At 42.5% G+C, this 17,974-nt stretch overlaps 1 protein-coding gene across 1 annotated transcript; it reads left to right on the top strand.

The window, feature by feature from the left end:
• Positions 1-1,505: 1,505 nt before the first annotated feature.
• Positions 1,506-17,398, top strand: LOC134792014 (uncharacterized). Its single transcript, XM_063763127.1, has 7 exons — positions 1,506-1,992; positions 2,209-2,506; positions 3,324-3,420; positions 4,506-4,613; positions 15,283-15,390; positions 17,048-17,107; positions 17,357-17,398. The coding sequence occupies exons 1-7, from the start codon at positions 1,506-1,508 to the stop codon at positions 17,396-17,398; spliced, it is 1,200 nt and encodes a 399-aa protein (XP_063619197.1).
• The last annotated feature ends 576 nt before the right edge of the window (positions 17,399-17,974 follow it).

Raw genomic sequence — 17,974 nt, 5'->3', positions numbered from 1 at the left:
AGTGCCAAGCGCCCCATTATCAATATCGTAAAATGGTGGTACTTTGCTCCTCTGTGGGTAATTATGCTCCAATTCTGAACTTCAACTTCAACTTCAACATTTATTCAGCAAATAAGCCACAAGGGCACTTTTACACGTCAACATTGAATTTACATACAAGCAAAAATAACAATACAATATTAATCAATACATCAACAATTTTATAAAATACAACTAACTGCAACTACCAATTCAAACTAACGTATTACAATTATTTAGAGATGTATATGGTCTCTTAACGTCGAATTACATAAACGAAAACTATAATAATAATATTAAAAAAATACAGATACAAAAACAAAAGTAAAATCTATAATATTTAGAGGTGTAAATGTCTCTAGGTGTCAGAACTATAAGATAATATAGTTTATCAAGTTATCCTTAGAGATGTATAGGGTCACCAAGAGTCAAAATCCTGTATAATTAACACATTCATTAAGAGAAAAGAAACATACGAGAGCAGAATGAGGCGTCTCACTGTAATTAAACTCAAATATAAAGGAACTAAGTATAATAGCTCGTGTTAGCTTAAACAGACCAGTCTCCACAAACAGCACCCGTTCACGAGTATGACGCGTATCTCAGCCATCGCCTCCCTCAACCTTCATTCGGGAAAATGGCGACCCGATCAACGACGCCACCGTAAGCAAAGATTTTTAAGCGAGCATGACATGTTCAAGCTACCGGCCTATAATAATATTAAAATAGTAATAACATGTAGCTGTAAGACACAGCATTTTGTGCTCGTATGTTACATAAAAGACAGTATACTAACCATAATAACTAAGAAGAAAGACGACTTATCGTCTAATACCTATAAATATTTCTATGTACCATCACGCTCCGCGATTGTTGCGCCATTTAGGGTCCTAGCTACATTACTTGTTCAATACTTATGTACGTTATAGAATTTCCAATTTAGCACGAACCCTAAGTGCCATAACAATCCGTGTGGTGACTATACCTATGTTAGTATTTATATACTCAAATAAACGAAAATGAATATACATATTTTGAATTGCTGCGTTGGTAAAGAACTCTCTTTTTTGGCGTGCGCCTATGTCGCCTATTTAATTTGGCTCACACTTTGCGCCCCTAGTAAACTATAAGTCGGATCAATGATACCTATACCTACCCCAAACAATCTTTGTGCTCCTTATTATTGCTTCAGATAATATATAAAACAATATTATATGAGATGCTCTTCTTAATACGAATATCAATTCATCTAATATAAAAAAATGTAATATTTAAAAGTTTAAAAAATATTTATAATTTCCTTAATTTGGACCAAACATTGGAGCAAAGTAGGACCATTACATCACGTATATAATTTAGCGGGTTCTTGGCAGTGAACGTGTTAAGATTGTTAATCCGACCCTGAAATTAAACGAACCTACATATAATTATGACCCTAACCCCACCAAACCCTCAATTTACAACTTACCTTCATGCCTAACGCTAACATGGTGTCCCGAAAATATCGGAAAACTAAAACCACAGAATTTTTCCACAAATTTGACAAAATTATCTTCGTTTGCAGCAGCATGAACTACTGGGTAGATGATAATGGTATACCTGAGGTAGTTGTGAACGCATATAAGAGAATTACAAAAGTTATAAATGCAGCGATTGTTCTGTTTATTGTGGGAGAGATGGGGTCATTCTTCACTCAAAACAATCTGACGGAGAAACAGAAATCTGACCGGGTTATGATGCCGTTTTCACACATTATTCTGTACTCTTTCACACTCTCTCTGATCCACCATAAGGAAACTGTGACAGAGATATTGTTTACGTTGGCTGTTGGTTTAAAGAAGGATTTCAATGATGAGGAGACGGAGATACTCATGCTGAAACGCACCAAAATCTACGCGTGTGCGCTTGTACTTCTTTCCTATAATGCGCTCGTATTTTACGGCGTTGAAGGATTAACGCAGGTATTGTTTTCAGGTAAGGGAGTACACTTCATCACTATATTTAGGTACCTACATAAATACTTCAATCGCCTTTCGACGTGAACATTATTTACCGTAGGTAGGTGTGTTCCGTCCGAACAAACGCGAAATATCCAGATATTGTACCTACATATAAACATAATTATTATTATAAAGACGAAACATATATACATACATTAATCACTCTTCAGAAAAACTGCAAATTTTATAGATGGAACTTTCGTCACAATGATAACCGTCTGGCCCGAGGTCCACGACCAATCACTCCTCGCCGGAGTCGGTCGCATCGGCGTCTACGTTCTCTGGTGGCTATGGATGATTAGAGTCACCACCGCCTATCTCCTAGTCCTCGTTGTCACCATCTCCCTCAGCCATCAGTATATGAACCTGCAGATGTACTTTAAGAGTATCGCGGGGGTATTTGAAGAGAGGATCAGTCAGAGAGAGAAGGAACAGAAGTTTGAGAGAGCTCTTAAGCTCGGTATAAGATTGCATGCTACCACCATTTGGTAAGTGTATGTGGCAATCCCATATTCATCAACCATACCTATATATCTCTGTCCCATTAGCAAAACATTCCTTTTCTAAATAACCCCATCGCAAAACATCCCGTCAACAAAATGCCCCGTCATAAAATTTTGTTTGTTTTGCAAAATGTCCCATCCACAAAAAATCATTTTCACTGTTTTCGCTAGATGGTTACTTTTTAGGATTCCGTACCCAAAGGGTAAAACGGACCCTATTACTAAGACTCCGCTGTCCGTCCGTCCGTCCGTCCGTCCGTCTGTCACCAGGCTGTATCTCACGAACCGTGATAGCTAGACAGTTGAAATTTTTACAGAAACGTGATTTTTGACCGAAGTTAAGCAACGTCGGGCGGGGTCAGTACTTGGATGGGTGACCGTTTTTTTTTGCCGTTTTTTGCATTATGGTACGGAACCCTTCGTGCGCGAGTCCGACTCGCACTTGCCCGGTATTTTTTACTTTAAGTAAATGTTACTTTAAGGTTCCTGTTTTCATTTTCTACCTCTACTCTAAATACTTTTCCGAAAGGGCAGTTCTGCGGGATCTTACATTACATCCCGCAGAACTGCCCTGTCGGGGTACATTATTGGACCTGTAGCGAATGGGACAAAAAAAGATGTTAAACGCCAATGATCATTTAACAGGGAAGGATTTGATGTTGTTATGATTCTTGACATTTGCTCACGTTAATAAGCGAAATAAGTACACTGGGAATCGTGTCACGGTCGTATCACAACAAGATCTAAACTTTAAAAAATTGTTACATTAGAATCGGTTTCTCTTTTGTTTGTTTTTTTGTAGGTGCACGCAACAAGTGCAAAGAACTTTCGGAAGCGTGTTCAGCGGACACATCATCGTCAACATCGGCATGATGGTGACACTCATGTCACAGTTTAAGGTAGGTACTTACCGTCTAGCATCATCTTGGTGCTTTCCGTATTTTTAGGGTTCCTTACTTCAAAAGGAAAAACCGGCCAAGTGCGAGTCGGACTTGCACACGAAGGGTTCCGTACCATTATCTATAAAAACGGTCACCCATCCAAGTACTGACCCCGCCCGACGTTGCTTAACTTCGGTCAAAAATCACGTTTGTTGTATGGGAGCCCCACTTAAATCTTTATTTTATTCTGTTTTTAGTATGTGTTGTTATAGCGGCAACAGAAATACATCATCTGTGAAAATTTCAGCTGTCTAGCTATCACAGATCACGAGATACAGCCTGGTGACAGACGGACGGACGGACGGACGGATGGACGGACGGACAGCGGAGTCTTAGTAATAGGGTCCCGTTTTACCCTTTGGGTACGGAGCCCTAAAAAACGGAGCCCTTAGGGTGGAATCACATCTATCAGCATCGAGCCGCATTTTATATATGAGAAATCGCTCGTTAGTATGAAGATGCGTACGCATCGAAAAGCTGAAAGCATGCGTACGCATCTTCATACTAACGAGCAATTTCTCATATATAAAATGCGGCTCGATGCTGATAGATGTGATTCCACCCTTATAGGATTCCTTTGGTGTCCGTCCGTCCGTTTGTCTGTCAAGAGTCTTGACTCATACCCTCGGGAACGCGTGGAGGTATCGAGTTGAAATTAAAATCATATATGTATTCAGATCTACAGCAGCCGTCGCTCATGGACACCCGAAACAACAGCAGATGGGTTGTACTTAAGTGTGTTGCCGGCCTTTTCTATCATCAAATGTCATCTTGGCTAGGAAAGTTAACCTGGGGGAGAGTACAAGCTGTACAAGTCACCTGCAATAATAAATAATTTCTGAAATAAATAATTATTTAATTTAATTTAATTTAATTTTTAATAATATGTTACTCTTCGAAGGCCGCAAAAATATGTGACACGCTCTAATGACTCTACAAATTCGATCGTGTCAGATATTTCAGCAGCCCACGTTGTGTAACATAATATTATTGCAGGTGACTGTACCAAAAAATAACAAGAAATAATGATAAAAACGTTTCAGGATTCTGACCGCGCTCTGAGTCACGTGTTGGCTATAGTAGCCACCTTTACGTGCATGCTGTTCAGCACTGGATTCATTATGTGGAGCGCAGGAGACATCACTGTTGAGGTAAGCACCGTCAGTATCATGCACACGGGAGAGCTAGTGCGAATATCAAAATTATTTATTTATTTATTTTATTTTAAACTTTATTGCACAGTAAAAAATATACAGTGACAAAAGGCGGACTTAATGCTACACGGCATTCTCTACCAGTCAACCTTTAGGCCAAACAGAGAAGCATAGTTGGTGCGGGGTATGTAAAAACACTAAAACTTGATGCTTAAAATTAATAGGTACAAATATAAATGTAATACGAAGATAAAATAAATAAATTCGAAGTTCATCTTTATTGGTCCAGCCGGCGTATTATGGATAGCTTTATCCATCTTTATCCACGTGATAAAATAACTGTCACTTTTTAACACCGTGGGATAGAAAGTGACAGACACCGTTTTATCACGCTGTCACGTGGACAAGAACGACTATCATATCCGTACAGTAATTAAAGAACGATAGAAATGGAGATCGTTAATCGTTGGAGTTTACCCTCTGGGTTGGAAGGTTAGATGGCAGTAGCTTACGTAAAAACTAGTGCCCACGCCAATTCCTGGGATTAGTTGCCAAGCGGACCCCAGGCTCCGATGAGCCGTGGCAAAATGCCGGGATAACGCGAGGAAGATGATGATGAGAAATGGAGATCGTTGAAGTACTGAATAGAATCAGACGTTACTTTGCGGAAATCCATACTAATTAAAACCAAAATATTACTTTGCTAATCCGCGAAAAGATAACGTGCTAGTCAATCAGTGCTAACCCGTTATACTTACTTGCGTATTTTTACATGCAATTAATATTCCCACCCTCCCACCGCAAAAATAAATACGCAAATAAATATGACGGCGCTTCGCTAGCACCATCTTTTAAGTTACGATGGAACTAGATTGACAGCTGTCAACCTGTCAGTCTGGCGGAGCGTTGGGTCGATGGTTAGCGCCACCATGTTGAATGTCAGAATGATTTGAACTTCAACGAGCGCACCACGGAACCGACGAATCGCTTTTGTTCCGCGTAATCTTGCGTAATTTATAATTGAAAGTGTGTAAAATCGATAAAACAAGTGATTTCCTAATTACTAGTACATTTATTTTGTGATTATGCTTTTGATTAGATATTAAATAACTTTTGATTGTGAAGTGTGTTCATTATTGACTACTACCTAATCGTGCACTTACATTAACCACTATGGGCGATGCTAATAAAGGCGGAGAACCGCCTACATCAGAAGTGCGAGAAATCCCGCCCGAACCGCAATCCGAGAAACGGCCGCCAGATGAAAATAGCGCCTTAAATTTTTTTAATAACATGGAAGCGGTATTTACCCGTATGTTAGCATCGTCACATGCTTCGGTAGCTGGTACTAGCTCTCAGACCGGTGTAGTGAAATTAATACAGTTTAACCCTGAAGATGCCGACGCGGATATAGAAGGTTGGTGCAAGGTTACTGAACTTATAGTCAAGACTAAGTGCCTAGAAGGAGTAGATTTGCTTGTAGCGCTCACGAGTGCTTTAAAAGGACGTGCAGCTACCTGCCTGACTAAACTAGATTTGAACGTATTGACGTGGGAGTCAGTAAAGCAAAGTTTGATGGCCCAGTTTTGTCGACCCAAGTTATTACAAGATTACTTTGATGAAGTTTTACGTTTCCAAATCGGAACCAAGGAGACGGCACCAGAAGCTGGGTTACGTTTGTGGAATATGATCGAACGAATTCCTAAGGCTCAAATGGAGGAAGTTGTCATAACTGGTTTTGTTATATCGGTGTTGTGCCAAAAGGATAGTCTTATTCGCCGCGAATTAAACGCACATGCTATTACTACTAAAGCTCAGTTGTTCAGAATCCTAGGCGGCATTTCAATAAAGCGACGATTGGATGTCACTGACACTCAAGAACCCGAACCGAAGCGATCACGAACAGCAGATGCTAGATTCCCGGGCAAATGTCATTGGTGTGGAATCCCTGGACATAGACAATCTGAGTGTAGAAAGCGACGAGAAGATTCTTCTGCGACTCCTAACCAGCGAGATGCCTCAGCTCCTGCGCGTACCTCGGAGAAGACTTCAACTGTAACCTGCTACAGTTGCGGCAAGCCTGGACACCTAGCTACGAATTGTCAAGAAAAGAAGAGTGGTAGTAAAGTTGCTGAGAAAAAAGAGGTCAATGTTTGTGAAGAACGACTGTCGAGGGGTGTATTGAGGACGTCATCCGGTGAGCCAGTCACTTTTTTATTTGATAGTGGATCGTCTTGCTCTTTAGTGAAAGAAAGCATTTTTAGTAAAATCCCAGGTACTGTGCGCAACGATCTCGTTTATCTTACGGGTCTCGGCGGTGATATAGAGTGTACGTCTCAAATTTTGAGTAAGGTAGATATTGGAGAAATTTCAGAAACCTTGAAATTTCATGTAGTACCTGATGATGACGTACACCTTGTAGAACCTGTCTTAATAGGAAGGGATATGATTAAAAAGGGGTGGAGTGCTAAAATTAGTAAAAACGAAGTGGTCTTTTATTCTGAAGAACAAACTAATGTTTGTGATTCTCACGCTACTAAGCCAGATTTTTCACAAGTAGATACAGATTTGACAGGCAATGATCGAGCGACTCTAATTAAACTATTGAATCGCTATGCTGACTGTTTCATAGAGGGTGTCTCTAATAGGCGCGTAAATACAGGGGAATTAGAAATCGATTTAGTAGATCCACATAAAATTGTACAGAGGCGCCCTTACAGGTTAGCACCGGTAGAAAAGCAAATCGTTAGAGGTAAGGTTCAGAAACTTCTAGATGCCAGTGTCATTAGAGAAAGCTCATCACCATTCGCGAGCCCTATTCTTCTCGTAAAGAAAAAAGATGATTCCGATAGAATGTGTGTCGATTATCGCGAGCTAAACTCCAATACGCAACCTGAGCACTACCCTCTACCTCGTATTGAGGAACAAATTGACCAGCTTAGTGGTGCACATTATTTTACATCACTGGATATGGCATCAGGGTTTCACCAAATCCCCATCCACCCGGCCTCGGTAGAAAAGACGGCATTTGTGACACCCGAAGGGCAATACGAATACCTCGCAATGCCTTTCGGGTTGCGCAATGCTCCTTCAGTCTATCAACGTTGTATCACGAAGGCTGTGCGTCAGCTCGAGGATAAGCCCTTAATTTATATGGATGACGTTTTATGTTCCTCCAAGGATATATCCGATGGTCTTAAACGACTTGAAGCAGTCTTAGATGCTCTTTCTACGGCTGGATTCTCTTTCAACTTAAAGAAATGTAAATTCATGAAGAAACAAATCGACTTTTTGGGGTATTCACTTCAGTGTGGTGAAGTTAGACCAAACCCACGCAAGATACAGGCTCTTATAGATTCCCGTCCGCCTAAAACAGCCACGCAAGTTCGTCAGTTTCTAGGACTTGCGTCCTATTTCCGGAAATTCATTCCCGCATTCACAAAAATTGTTGGTCCACTGTATCCTCTAACAAAACTGAAGGGTCCTGTAAAATGGGAGGAAAAACACGAGAAAATCCGCACTACTATAATAGAGATTCTAACTTCTGAACCAGTTCTGACCATTTTTGACCCAGCCTTACCAGTTGAGCTGCATTGTGACGCTAGCTCTGAAGGCTATGGGGCTATACTTATTCAAAAGAAAAACGATTTTCCGCATGTGGTCGAATATTTCAGCCGACGTACATCTGAAGTCGAATCCCGCTACCACTCGTACGAACTGGAAACGCTGGCAGTCGTACGAGCTGTAGAACATTTCAGGCATTATTTATACGGCCGACGTTTCAGTGTGTTTACGGACTGTAACTCGTTGAAAGCGTCGAAATCAAAATCTGATCTGACCCCACGTGTTCATCGCTGGTGGGCATTTTTACAGGCCTATGATTTTGACATCATATATCGCGAAGGTCGTGGTATGGAGCATGCGGACTTTTTGTCCAGAAATCCCTTACCAGACTCTTCCTCACCTACATCTGTGACCCCAAACAAGAAGATACTTTTTGTAGAATTGCATCAAGGCTGGCTTTCTGTAGAACAGAAGCGCGATGCAGAGATCCAAGACCTAATCAACAAGCACAATAACAACGATTTTCCTGACACAGTCGGTCAAACATATGATGTTAAGGACGGTATTCTTTACAGGAAGGTAGTAAGAAACAAGATCATTTCATGGTTGCCAGTAGTGCCTCGTTCCTTGACATGGACTTTGATCAACCACGTTCATAGTGAATTGCAACATCTGGGTAGTGACAAAACGTTGGACAAATTGTACGAACAGTACTGGTTCCCGCAGATGTCCAAGTCCGTTAGAAAGTTCATTGACTCTTGCATTGTTTGCAAAGCATCGAAAGGCCCCTCAGGTGCTCAACCCGTACAATTACACCCCATTCCAAAGATTTCTGTACCGTGGCACACAATTCATATAGATTTTACCGGGAAGTTAAGTGGAAAGAGCGACCGCAAAGAATATTGTTCCGTAATTATCGATGCATTCACTAAGTACGTGTTGTTGGAACATACTTTTTCGATTGATTCAGCTAGTGCAGTTCGAGCCCTCAAAAACGCCGTATGTCTTTTCGGAGCTCCGAAACGTATAATTGCTGACCAAGGCAGATGTTACGCTAGCCAAGAATTTAAGAACTTTTGCTCTGATCATAATATTGAGCTTCATTTTATAGCTACGGGCTCTAGTAGGGCGAACGGACAGGTAGAGTGAGTCATGCGCACCCTGAAAAGCCTGTTAACAATTGTCGAAAACGACGCCAACAAAAGATGGCGTGACGAGTTAGGAAATGTTCAGTTAGCGTTAAACAGTACCATTTCCACAGTCACCAAATTTACGCCAACTGAACTTATGTTCGGTATTCGTTCACAGTCTTTGGGTATATCACAGATTAGGACTTCTGCTTCAGAAAGCGAACAGCGAATCGATTTAGAGTCTGCTAGACAGGATGCATCTAATAACATACAGAAAGCAGCCGCATCAGATGCTCAAAGGTTTAACCAAGGTCGCGCGACTATTAAACCATTCGCAACAGGAGATTTCGTGTTTATCAAAAGTAGCGAACGCAACCAGACTAAACTAAATAGAAAGTTTAAGGGTCCGTTTGTTATAACTGCCGTGTTAGATAATGACCGATACGAATTAAAAAGTTTGAGTGGTTCCAACCATACCTTTAAATACTCACACGAGAACTTGCGTTTAGTACCTAAAGGGCATGAAGGATTAGTTGAAATATCTACTAGTTTAATGAGTCAGGACGAGGCCACGACGGCGCCGGAAAACGTAGAACTTAATAATGACAGCCTCGACAGATTAAGTAGTTGTGATACATTAACTGCAAGCTCAGATACCAATACCGCAGAATCAGACACACTTACAGCAGGGTCAGATACGTTAAGTAATCACTCTGATCATGAAGTCATCGAGCTTGAAGTCGAAATTCACGCAGAGCAAGACAGTCTTTAGCTAGTAGGTATGTCTAACGCTGTGTTTATGTTAATTGTGGTGAAGGGACAATGTCGTCCGGGCCATGCAGCTGCAAGCGGCTGGTCGTAAGGACACATTTGTCAGGTCAAATCATAAATGATAACTGGTCGAAGGGACAGTGCCGTCCGGGCCATGCACATAGGGCTGGTCGAAAGGACACACCCGTCCGGTCCAGATTAATGCAGCATTGTGAGGTTGATCCAACTGTATCGTCCGGGCCAGACCCTCATGTTAGGGTTGGTTGATGGGACATACTAGTTGCGACTGAGAATATTCTTGTTTGGATATTGACAGAGAGGTACCATCCGGTCCATGCGTGGTCGAAAGGATGTACGTTTTCTCTACTATTCTGATAAGAACATCGGTGAAATTATAATTAACTGCTGGTCAGGTTGGACGAGCGGTTAAGCTAAGTTACTGATACTTGCTCGATTGATTTTGTGATTGTTACAGAACTGCAACACAAAGCGCCCGAGGACGGTCGCATGTCAGTCCGGCCGTGACGGCGCTTCGCTAGCACCATCTTTTAAGTTACGATGGAACTAGATTGACAGCTGTCAACCTGTCAGTCTGGCGGAGCGTTGGGTCGATGGTTAGCGCCACCATGTTGAATGTCAGAATGATTTGAACTTCAACGAGCGCACCACGGAACCGACGAATCGCTTTTGTTCCGCGTAATCTTGCGTAATTTATAATTGAAAGTGTGTAAAATCGATAAAACAAGTGATTTCCTAATTACTAGTACATTTATTTTGTGATTATGCTTTTGATTAGATATTAAATAACTTTTGATTGTGAAGTGTGTTCATTATTGACTACTACCTAATCGTGCACTTACATTAACCACTATGGGCGATGCTAATAAAGGCGGAGAACCGCCTACAAATATAACAAACCACCACCAAAAGAATAAACCTCGACAAGTGTTTCGCCTCTCTACGAGGCATCCTCAGGAGTTGTTGACGGTCTGACGCCCGGCAACGGAATGACCTGTCTCTCTCTTGCTTCTTTCATGCCTCCCGAAGGGAGGCATGAGATGCCTTCCCATCCCTTTTGGGGATTTTTGGCGGTTTCAAATCGCCGCCCGTAACTACGGGCGGGTCTTCTCAGTGCCCTTATTCTAAGGGCGATGGCTTCTTCGTCATGACTAGCCGTGAATGGCCTGTCATGACTTTGGTTTCTTCTTCTAGCCTGTCAGCGGCTTTGTGGCCGTGGGGCCTCGCAGCTGCTGTGGGCTGTCTTCCTCTGCCTCTGGTACCAGCGTCCCGGGGGGGAGGACTGGCGCTGTCGGCGGCTGTCCGGAGGGCGTGCGTGGAGCGGCGCAGTGCCCGTTGAGCGGCGTCTTCTCCTTTGGCTTCTGGCACCAATGCCCTGGGGGGTCTGGCGCTGTCGGCGGGTGTCCGGGGGGCGCGCGTGGAGCGGCGCAATGCCCGTTAGGTGGCAGCGACGCGAGCGTTCGGCGCGCTTCTGCGGTTTTTTCCGGCGCAGCTGTGGGGCTGCAACGGTTGCGTGGATGGGGCCGGCGTCCGCGTGAGCAGGTGCTGGCGCGGGGTCCGGGGGAGCAGGTACGGAGGTTCCCAACATGGGGGCCTCTGTGGGTGCGGTGTCTTTTTTCAGGGGGCCCTTTGAAGGGCCTTTGTGGGGCTGCGGGGCGTCTCCGGGGCTGGCGCGGAGTCGCGGGTCCGTGGGCGGCGGGGTGGTGATGTCGCAGGCCTCTTCCTGCTTGTCGAGCGGGCTGCACTCCGGTTCCTCCTCAACTGCCGAAGGTCGAAGAGTGACCGGGTGTTCGTCCTGGTGTCGCTGTGGTTGGGCGTCTTCCGGGGGCGTCTCTACTGTCCCAGGGAGACCGACTTGCGCCAGGCCGTCAACCTTGGATCGGTCACGATCCAGTTGCCCGCGAGGGGAAAGTCGGTCTGGGGCTGGGGCTACCCGCGGGGTTGGTGCGTAGGGACGTCCGAGGGCTTCGATGAGGGCGTCGAAGTCGGGTTTCCACGGCTCTGTGTAGCCGTAGGCGGGTTCAGGGGTCTTGGTGTCGTCGGGTACTTCGTAAAACTCGCGTTGCGTACTACCCACCCTATCCGCGGGGACCGGGGGGGTCGCGAGTTTTACTGTTGTGGCTGCGGGTGGATTGAAAAATCCGTTTTCTTGTCTACCCACCCGCCCCAAAGGGACGGGGGGGGACATCGGTGGCTTCTTGTTCATGTGTGCGGGACCTGCGCGACGCGTCACCGCCAGTCGGTCCTGTTGAACAGGGCGACCATCGGTGAGTGGGTTCTGGGTGCAGCTGGGCTTCTCCTCCGGCGGGGCCGGGCGCGTTCCGGCTTCAATTTTCGCAGAAAATCGTTGTCCGGATAAGCTGGTGCTGGTGAGGTGCGTCCGTGCGAGGTACCAGTGGCTCTCCAATGACCTGTCTAGAATGGTCGGCCATATTTATACCTTGACCACTCCCCCTCCCGTGCAAGTGTGAGTGAGATGGAAAAATTCGTAATAACGGCGATGACGCAACATTCAATTGTTCGTTAAGAATCATGCCCCTATTGTTGTACCTAATTATTTCCAGTTGTTCCAGAACACCCAAACGCAATCCCTTTTCGCAAACATGTAAAATATCAAAAGAATGATTCTCAGATAAAGTGTGACCTGTATCTAATAAGTGCTTTGCAAAATTGGACTTCTCTGGATGGTTATGTCTATATGACGCAACATGCTCTTTATACCTAGTAGTGAAACTACGGCCCGTTTGCCCCACATACACTTTATTGCAATCGTCACAGGTAAGCTTATAAACTCCAGACTTTTTCCCATTCTCGATCTTATCTTTGCCATTGCAAAGCTTCGAGTGCAAAGTATTATTTGTCTTAAAGGCCACAGGAATGTCGTTAGACTTCAAAATTATGTAAATTGCATCAGACAACTTGCCAACATAAGTTATGCTCGCTTTATATTTCTTAATCGGTTCAGAGGATCGTGCCGCATACAACATAGTGTTGACCATACTATTCCGCTTTTTCCTGATGATACCATCCACAACAGACTTATCGTAACCATTCGAAACTGCTAAGTGATAAATATTATTTAATTCAATCTGATAGTGTTCATCAGAAAGAGGCACAGTCAACATTCTATGCACATAACAATGAAAAGCAGCCAACTTATGCTGCCACGGATGCGTGGAAGAAGCCGGGATAACTGTATCGGTTTGTAATTTACCGTAAGCCTACACATACCGATACAGTTATCCCGGCTTCTTCCACGCATCCGTGGCAGCATAAGTTGGCTGCTTTTCATTGTTATGTGCATAGAATGTTGACTGTGCCTCTTTCTGATGAACACTATCAGATTGAATTAAATAATATTTATCACTTAGCAGTTTCGAATGGTTACGATAAGTCTGTTGTGGATGGTATCATCAGGAAAAAGCGGAATAGTATGGTCAACACTATGTTGTATGCGGCACGATCCTCTGAACCGATTAAGAAATATAAAGCGAGCATAACTTATGTTGGCAAGTTGTCTGATGCAATTTACAAAATTTTGAAGTCTAACGACATTCCTGTGGCCTTTAAGACAAATAATACTTTGCACTCGAAGCTTTGCAATGGCAAAGATAAGATCGAGAATGGGAAAAAGTCTGGAGTTTATAAGCTTACCTGTGACGATTGCAATAAAGTGTATGTGGGGCAAACGGGCCGTAGTTTCACTACTAGGTATAAAGAGCATGTTGCGTCATATAGACATAACCATCCAGAGAAGTCCAATTTTGCAAAGCACTTATTAGATACAGGTCACACTTTATCTGAGAATCATTCTTTTGATATTTTACATGTTTGCGAAAAGGGATTGCGTTTGGGTGTTCTGGAACAACTGGAAATAATTAGGTACAACAATAGGGGCATGATTCTTAACGAACAATTGAATGTTGCGTCATCGCCGTTATTACGAATTTTTCCATCTCACTCACACTTGCACGGGAGGGGGAGTGGTCAAGGTATAAATATGGCCGACCATTCTAGACAGGTCATTCCGTTGCCGGGCGTCAGACCGTCAACAACTCCTGAGGATGCCTCGTAGAGAGGCGAAACACGTGTCGAGGTTTATTCTTTTGGTGGTGGTTTGTTATATTTATTTGCGTATTTATTTTTGCGGTGGGAGGGTGGGAATATTAATTGCATGTAAAAATACGCAAGTAAGTATAACGGGTTAGCACTGATTGACTAGCACGTTATCTTTTCGCGGATTAGCAAAGTAATATTTTGGTTTTAATTCGTTGAAGTACTCCGACCATTTGCATCATTTTTGGCACTCTTGGCAGTGAAAATGTACCTATAGCTGCGCGTCGATTTAGCGTAAGTATCGGTTGAATTTTAAATAAACTAGTAGTTCGCCCCGAACTGAGAACTCGCGGTTCGCCAAAAAGTTAGATCAATTGAATGCACGTCGGCAAAGGATCGAAAAACGCGTGTGATTTATTGCAAGGTCTGTGGAGCCCTTAACTGATAAATTTAAGTCACCATAGAGATTAAAATAAACTGTATCTGTGGTGTGGTGTGTGGTGTGGTGTATCTGTGGTATGTGGTAAGCCGTAATATTGCTTGTTGTCAAATACCTACCTATATTATGTTTATTTTATTTCGTATTTATCTTGCCAATTATTTTAATATTGTAAATTAATGCCGGGACCGGGACGTGCCCCTAGCCAGCCGTGTGTTCCATTCCAAGTTGAATGTAAGAACTTCACTTCGCTTCGCTCGCTCGTTCGATAAATAAATATTAGGGACACGTTAAACAGATCCACCTAGCCCCAAACTAAATAGTTAAGCATAGCTTGTACTATGGGTACTAGGCGACGATATAAACATACTTAGATAGATACTTAAATACATACTTATATACATAGAAAACAACCATGACTTAGGAACATATAATATATCTGTGTTCATCACACAAATAAATGCCCTTACCGGGATTCGAACCCAGGACCATCGGCTTCGCAGGCAGGTTCACTACCAAAGAGTAAAGTAAGTTGGTCACTACCCACTAGGCCAGACCGGTCGCCATTTTACATTTATTGACGTCGTTAAGCTATAGGTAAAGGTATATCGACATCGTTGACACGGTTATATCGAGTGTCTGACGTGACTGTCGACAAATGACAAGACAATGTAACTTTCGTTTTCAGGCAGGCAATTTACCGACGGCCATCTTTATGTCAGGATGGCAGAACTGCACGAACATGTCGTCTTACCGAATTCGGCGACTGATGTTGATTGCTATGACCCAAAGTCAGGTAACATTTAGTCATAGTTTAACCCTTCGACTGCCACAGTCTGCCATAACCGACATATAAAAAAAACCTTTATACATACTATAATGGTTTGCTATTGCCTGTTAAATAAAATAGCCGTGGCGGTCAAAAGGTTATATTTTTTATATCCATACCTTAGAGCATTTAATAATGGGAGTCGCCTTTAATAAAAGCTTACCCCTTGGCCGAAAAACTTGCACAATTGTGCAAACTTTTGTATGGACTGACATGGCTATTTGTACGTTACATACAAATCATGTAGAAATAGCAATACATTTGACGTCCCCTCCCTCGCAAAAATCGGCAGATTGTTTCGTAAAGTAAATGACAGCGATGACATCTCCAGTTACTAAATGCTCTAAGATCCATACCTTGCTTGCAGTACTGCATTGTCTGGATTAAGACTTTTTGAGGCCTTAGCCTAAGCGCGCACCACGATTTTAGTTTTTGCGACACGATTTTAGAATCGCGCTGTAATATATCGCAGAAAATTCACTGCGCGCACTGCGATGAAAAAGTCGCGGTTTGTTCATTCTCAACATGGATTTCGTACCAGTCGTTTGTCATGAAACGTTGTCTTTAATATGTGATCGCTGTATGACTTTGAGTATTTATACCACAAAGGTGATCTCCTTCTATTTTCATAATTAAATGGTCAACATCTAGCGTCTTTAGCAGCAGGTTCCGACATGTTGACGCTTGGAGAGCGATATGCCGACTGAGGTCCGGGTGCGATTTTATTATCGCAGTGCGCGCGGGGCCATACAACTCCGTATGCCGCAATTCACTTTGCGACAATCGCGTCGCGAGCAGTCGCGGAAAAATGTGACAAATCACAATTTTAAAATCGCTGCGATTTTTTTGTCGCATATGCGCGCACTGCCATATAAACACATACGTTACATTTCTGCGACTAAATTATCGCGCGACAAAAAGTCGTGGTGCGCGCTTGGCCTTACGTAGTTCAGAACCATTATGTAATATCAAGTGTAAAAATATGTGCTAAGTATTAATTTCTTTTGAAGTGAAAACTTCTTTAGCGGCGCTGAGCACTTTTTGTGATGGGGAAAAAATGTTAAACTCGCGAGAGCGTAAGACGTGACGTCACGTGTGACGGACACTGTTACAATGACATTGAGTTTTTCTTTTTTGATTTAAATGCCATCTAGTGAGTTTCCCTCAAACTGGTACTAATATAACTCTAGTGGTATCGTCTTGGGTCGTCCCATTCGTTTTTCGTCAAGTTCTTAAATTAGTCCTATTCCGCTTTCGCCACGCATTCTACATTGAAAGCCACCGACGATTGTGACGAATGTAGAATGGGTGACGAAAGCAGAATAGGACTAATTTAAGAACTTGACGAAAAGCGAATGGGACGACCCAAGACGATACCACTCTAGTAGGTACTCCACAGGTACTCACAGTGATGTGCTTAGGGGTTTCAAGTAATGCGACGAAATAACGCTAGATGGCGTTAACCTCAATTATACATAGTGCTGCAGACATTTTGCACTAGATGGCGCTGTTATTAATATTTTGAGTTACAATGTCATTGAGTTTTCACTTCTGCCGGCACTCCCGGAGTGCAACCCGTTGTTTTTTTTTAGTTAAATTTGTTTACGGTACTTATTTTTTTTAGAAACCTGTCAACATGAAGTGTTGCGGATTCATGGAACTCTCTTATCAATCGTATGTATCGGTAAGGCTCATTCATTTGTAGTACTTAATAAGTAATTAGCAAAAGTTGCTAAGCGGGCAACGTGTTCAAAATTACCTTGACACGCTCTTATTTTCTTAACAATAAAGTCGCGTCATGATCATTTTGAATACTTCGCCCGCTTAGCAACTTCTGCTGCTAACTGTAGGTACCTAATTATAAATATCGCGTCGCTTCTATAGAAAAACTGACGCATGCGCAAAATGTCTTAAATTTATAAATTATTTTCAGATCGTGAAGACATCGTACTCCATATTCTCAGTTTTGTATTAAGAAAAGCAAGATTAACCCTTTGACCGCCACGACTAAACGCGCAATAGTAAACTTTATCATAATGTATTAAGGTTCATTTTATTCTGTAACCTGCAAATGAAATGATTACCTAATTTTAGTATGTAGTTTAAAAGATGTAAGTAGGTATTGAAAATGCACAAAACTTCAAAAGTTTACGTTAATAAGCAGCAGTTAATTATTATGTGTTTTAGCATCTATTGTATACTGGAATTATGTAAACTCAAATACACAAAAAACTATATTTGTATAAAAAGATTTATCTTAAAACTAATAATAAGTAGCACTTGAGTTCTACATATGTAATTGATTTATTGCACTAATTTTACATCTAGATTATGTGCATATTACATTCTTGTAACCCTGTTTTGTAATTTGAAATAACATAGTTTAAATTCAAATTAACTAGGCATTAATGACTAGTCTGTCAAACAATTTTGTCAGTTTGTCAGTAGTAAAAGGCGCGAAATTCAAATGTTCTATGGGACGATAACCCTTCCCGACAACATTTTTTTTGTGTGCCGCTCTTTTCTACTGACGGAAATGGCTTGACAGACT

The sequence above is a fragment of the Cydia splendana genome, chromosome 7 (assembly GCF_910591565.1).
Source record: "Cydia splendana chromosome 7, ilCydSple1.2, whole genome shotgun sequence".
Lineage (NCBI taxonomy): Eukaryota > Metazoa > Arthropoda > Insecta > Lepidoptera > Tortricidae > Cydia > Cydia splendana.
Note: the sequence above shows the minus strand (reverse complement) of the source record. Positions and strands in the feature narration are given on the sequence as shown.

Coding starts and splice junctions, on each gene's coding strand:
- LOC134792014 (XM_063763127.1), top strand. CDS start 1,506: ATGGTGTCCCGAAAATATCGGAAAACTAAAACCACAGAATTTTTCCAC. Junction 2,507..3,323: donor TTGCATGCTACCACCATTTG/GTAAGTGTATGT, acceptor GTTTTTTTGTAG/GTGCACGCAACAAGTGCAAA. Junction 15,391..17,047: donor TTGCTATGACCCAAAGTCAG/GTAACATTTAGT, acceptor TATTTTTTTTAG/AAACCTGTCAACATGAAGTG.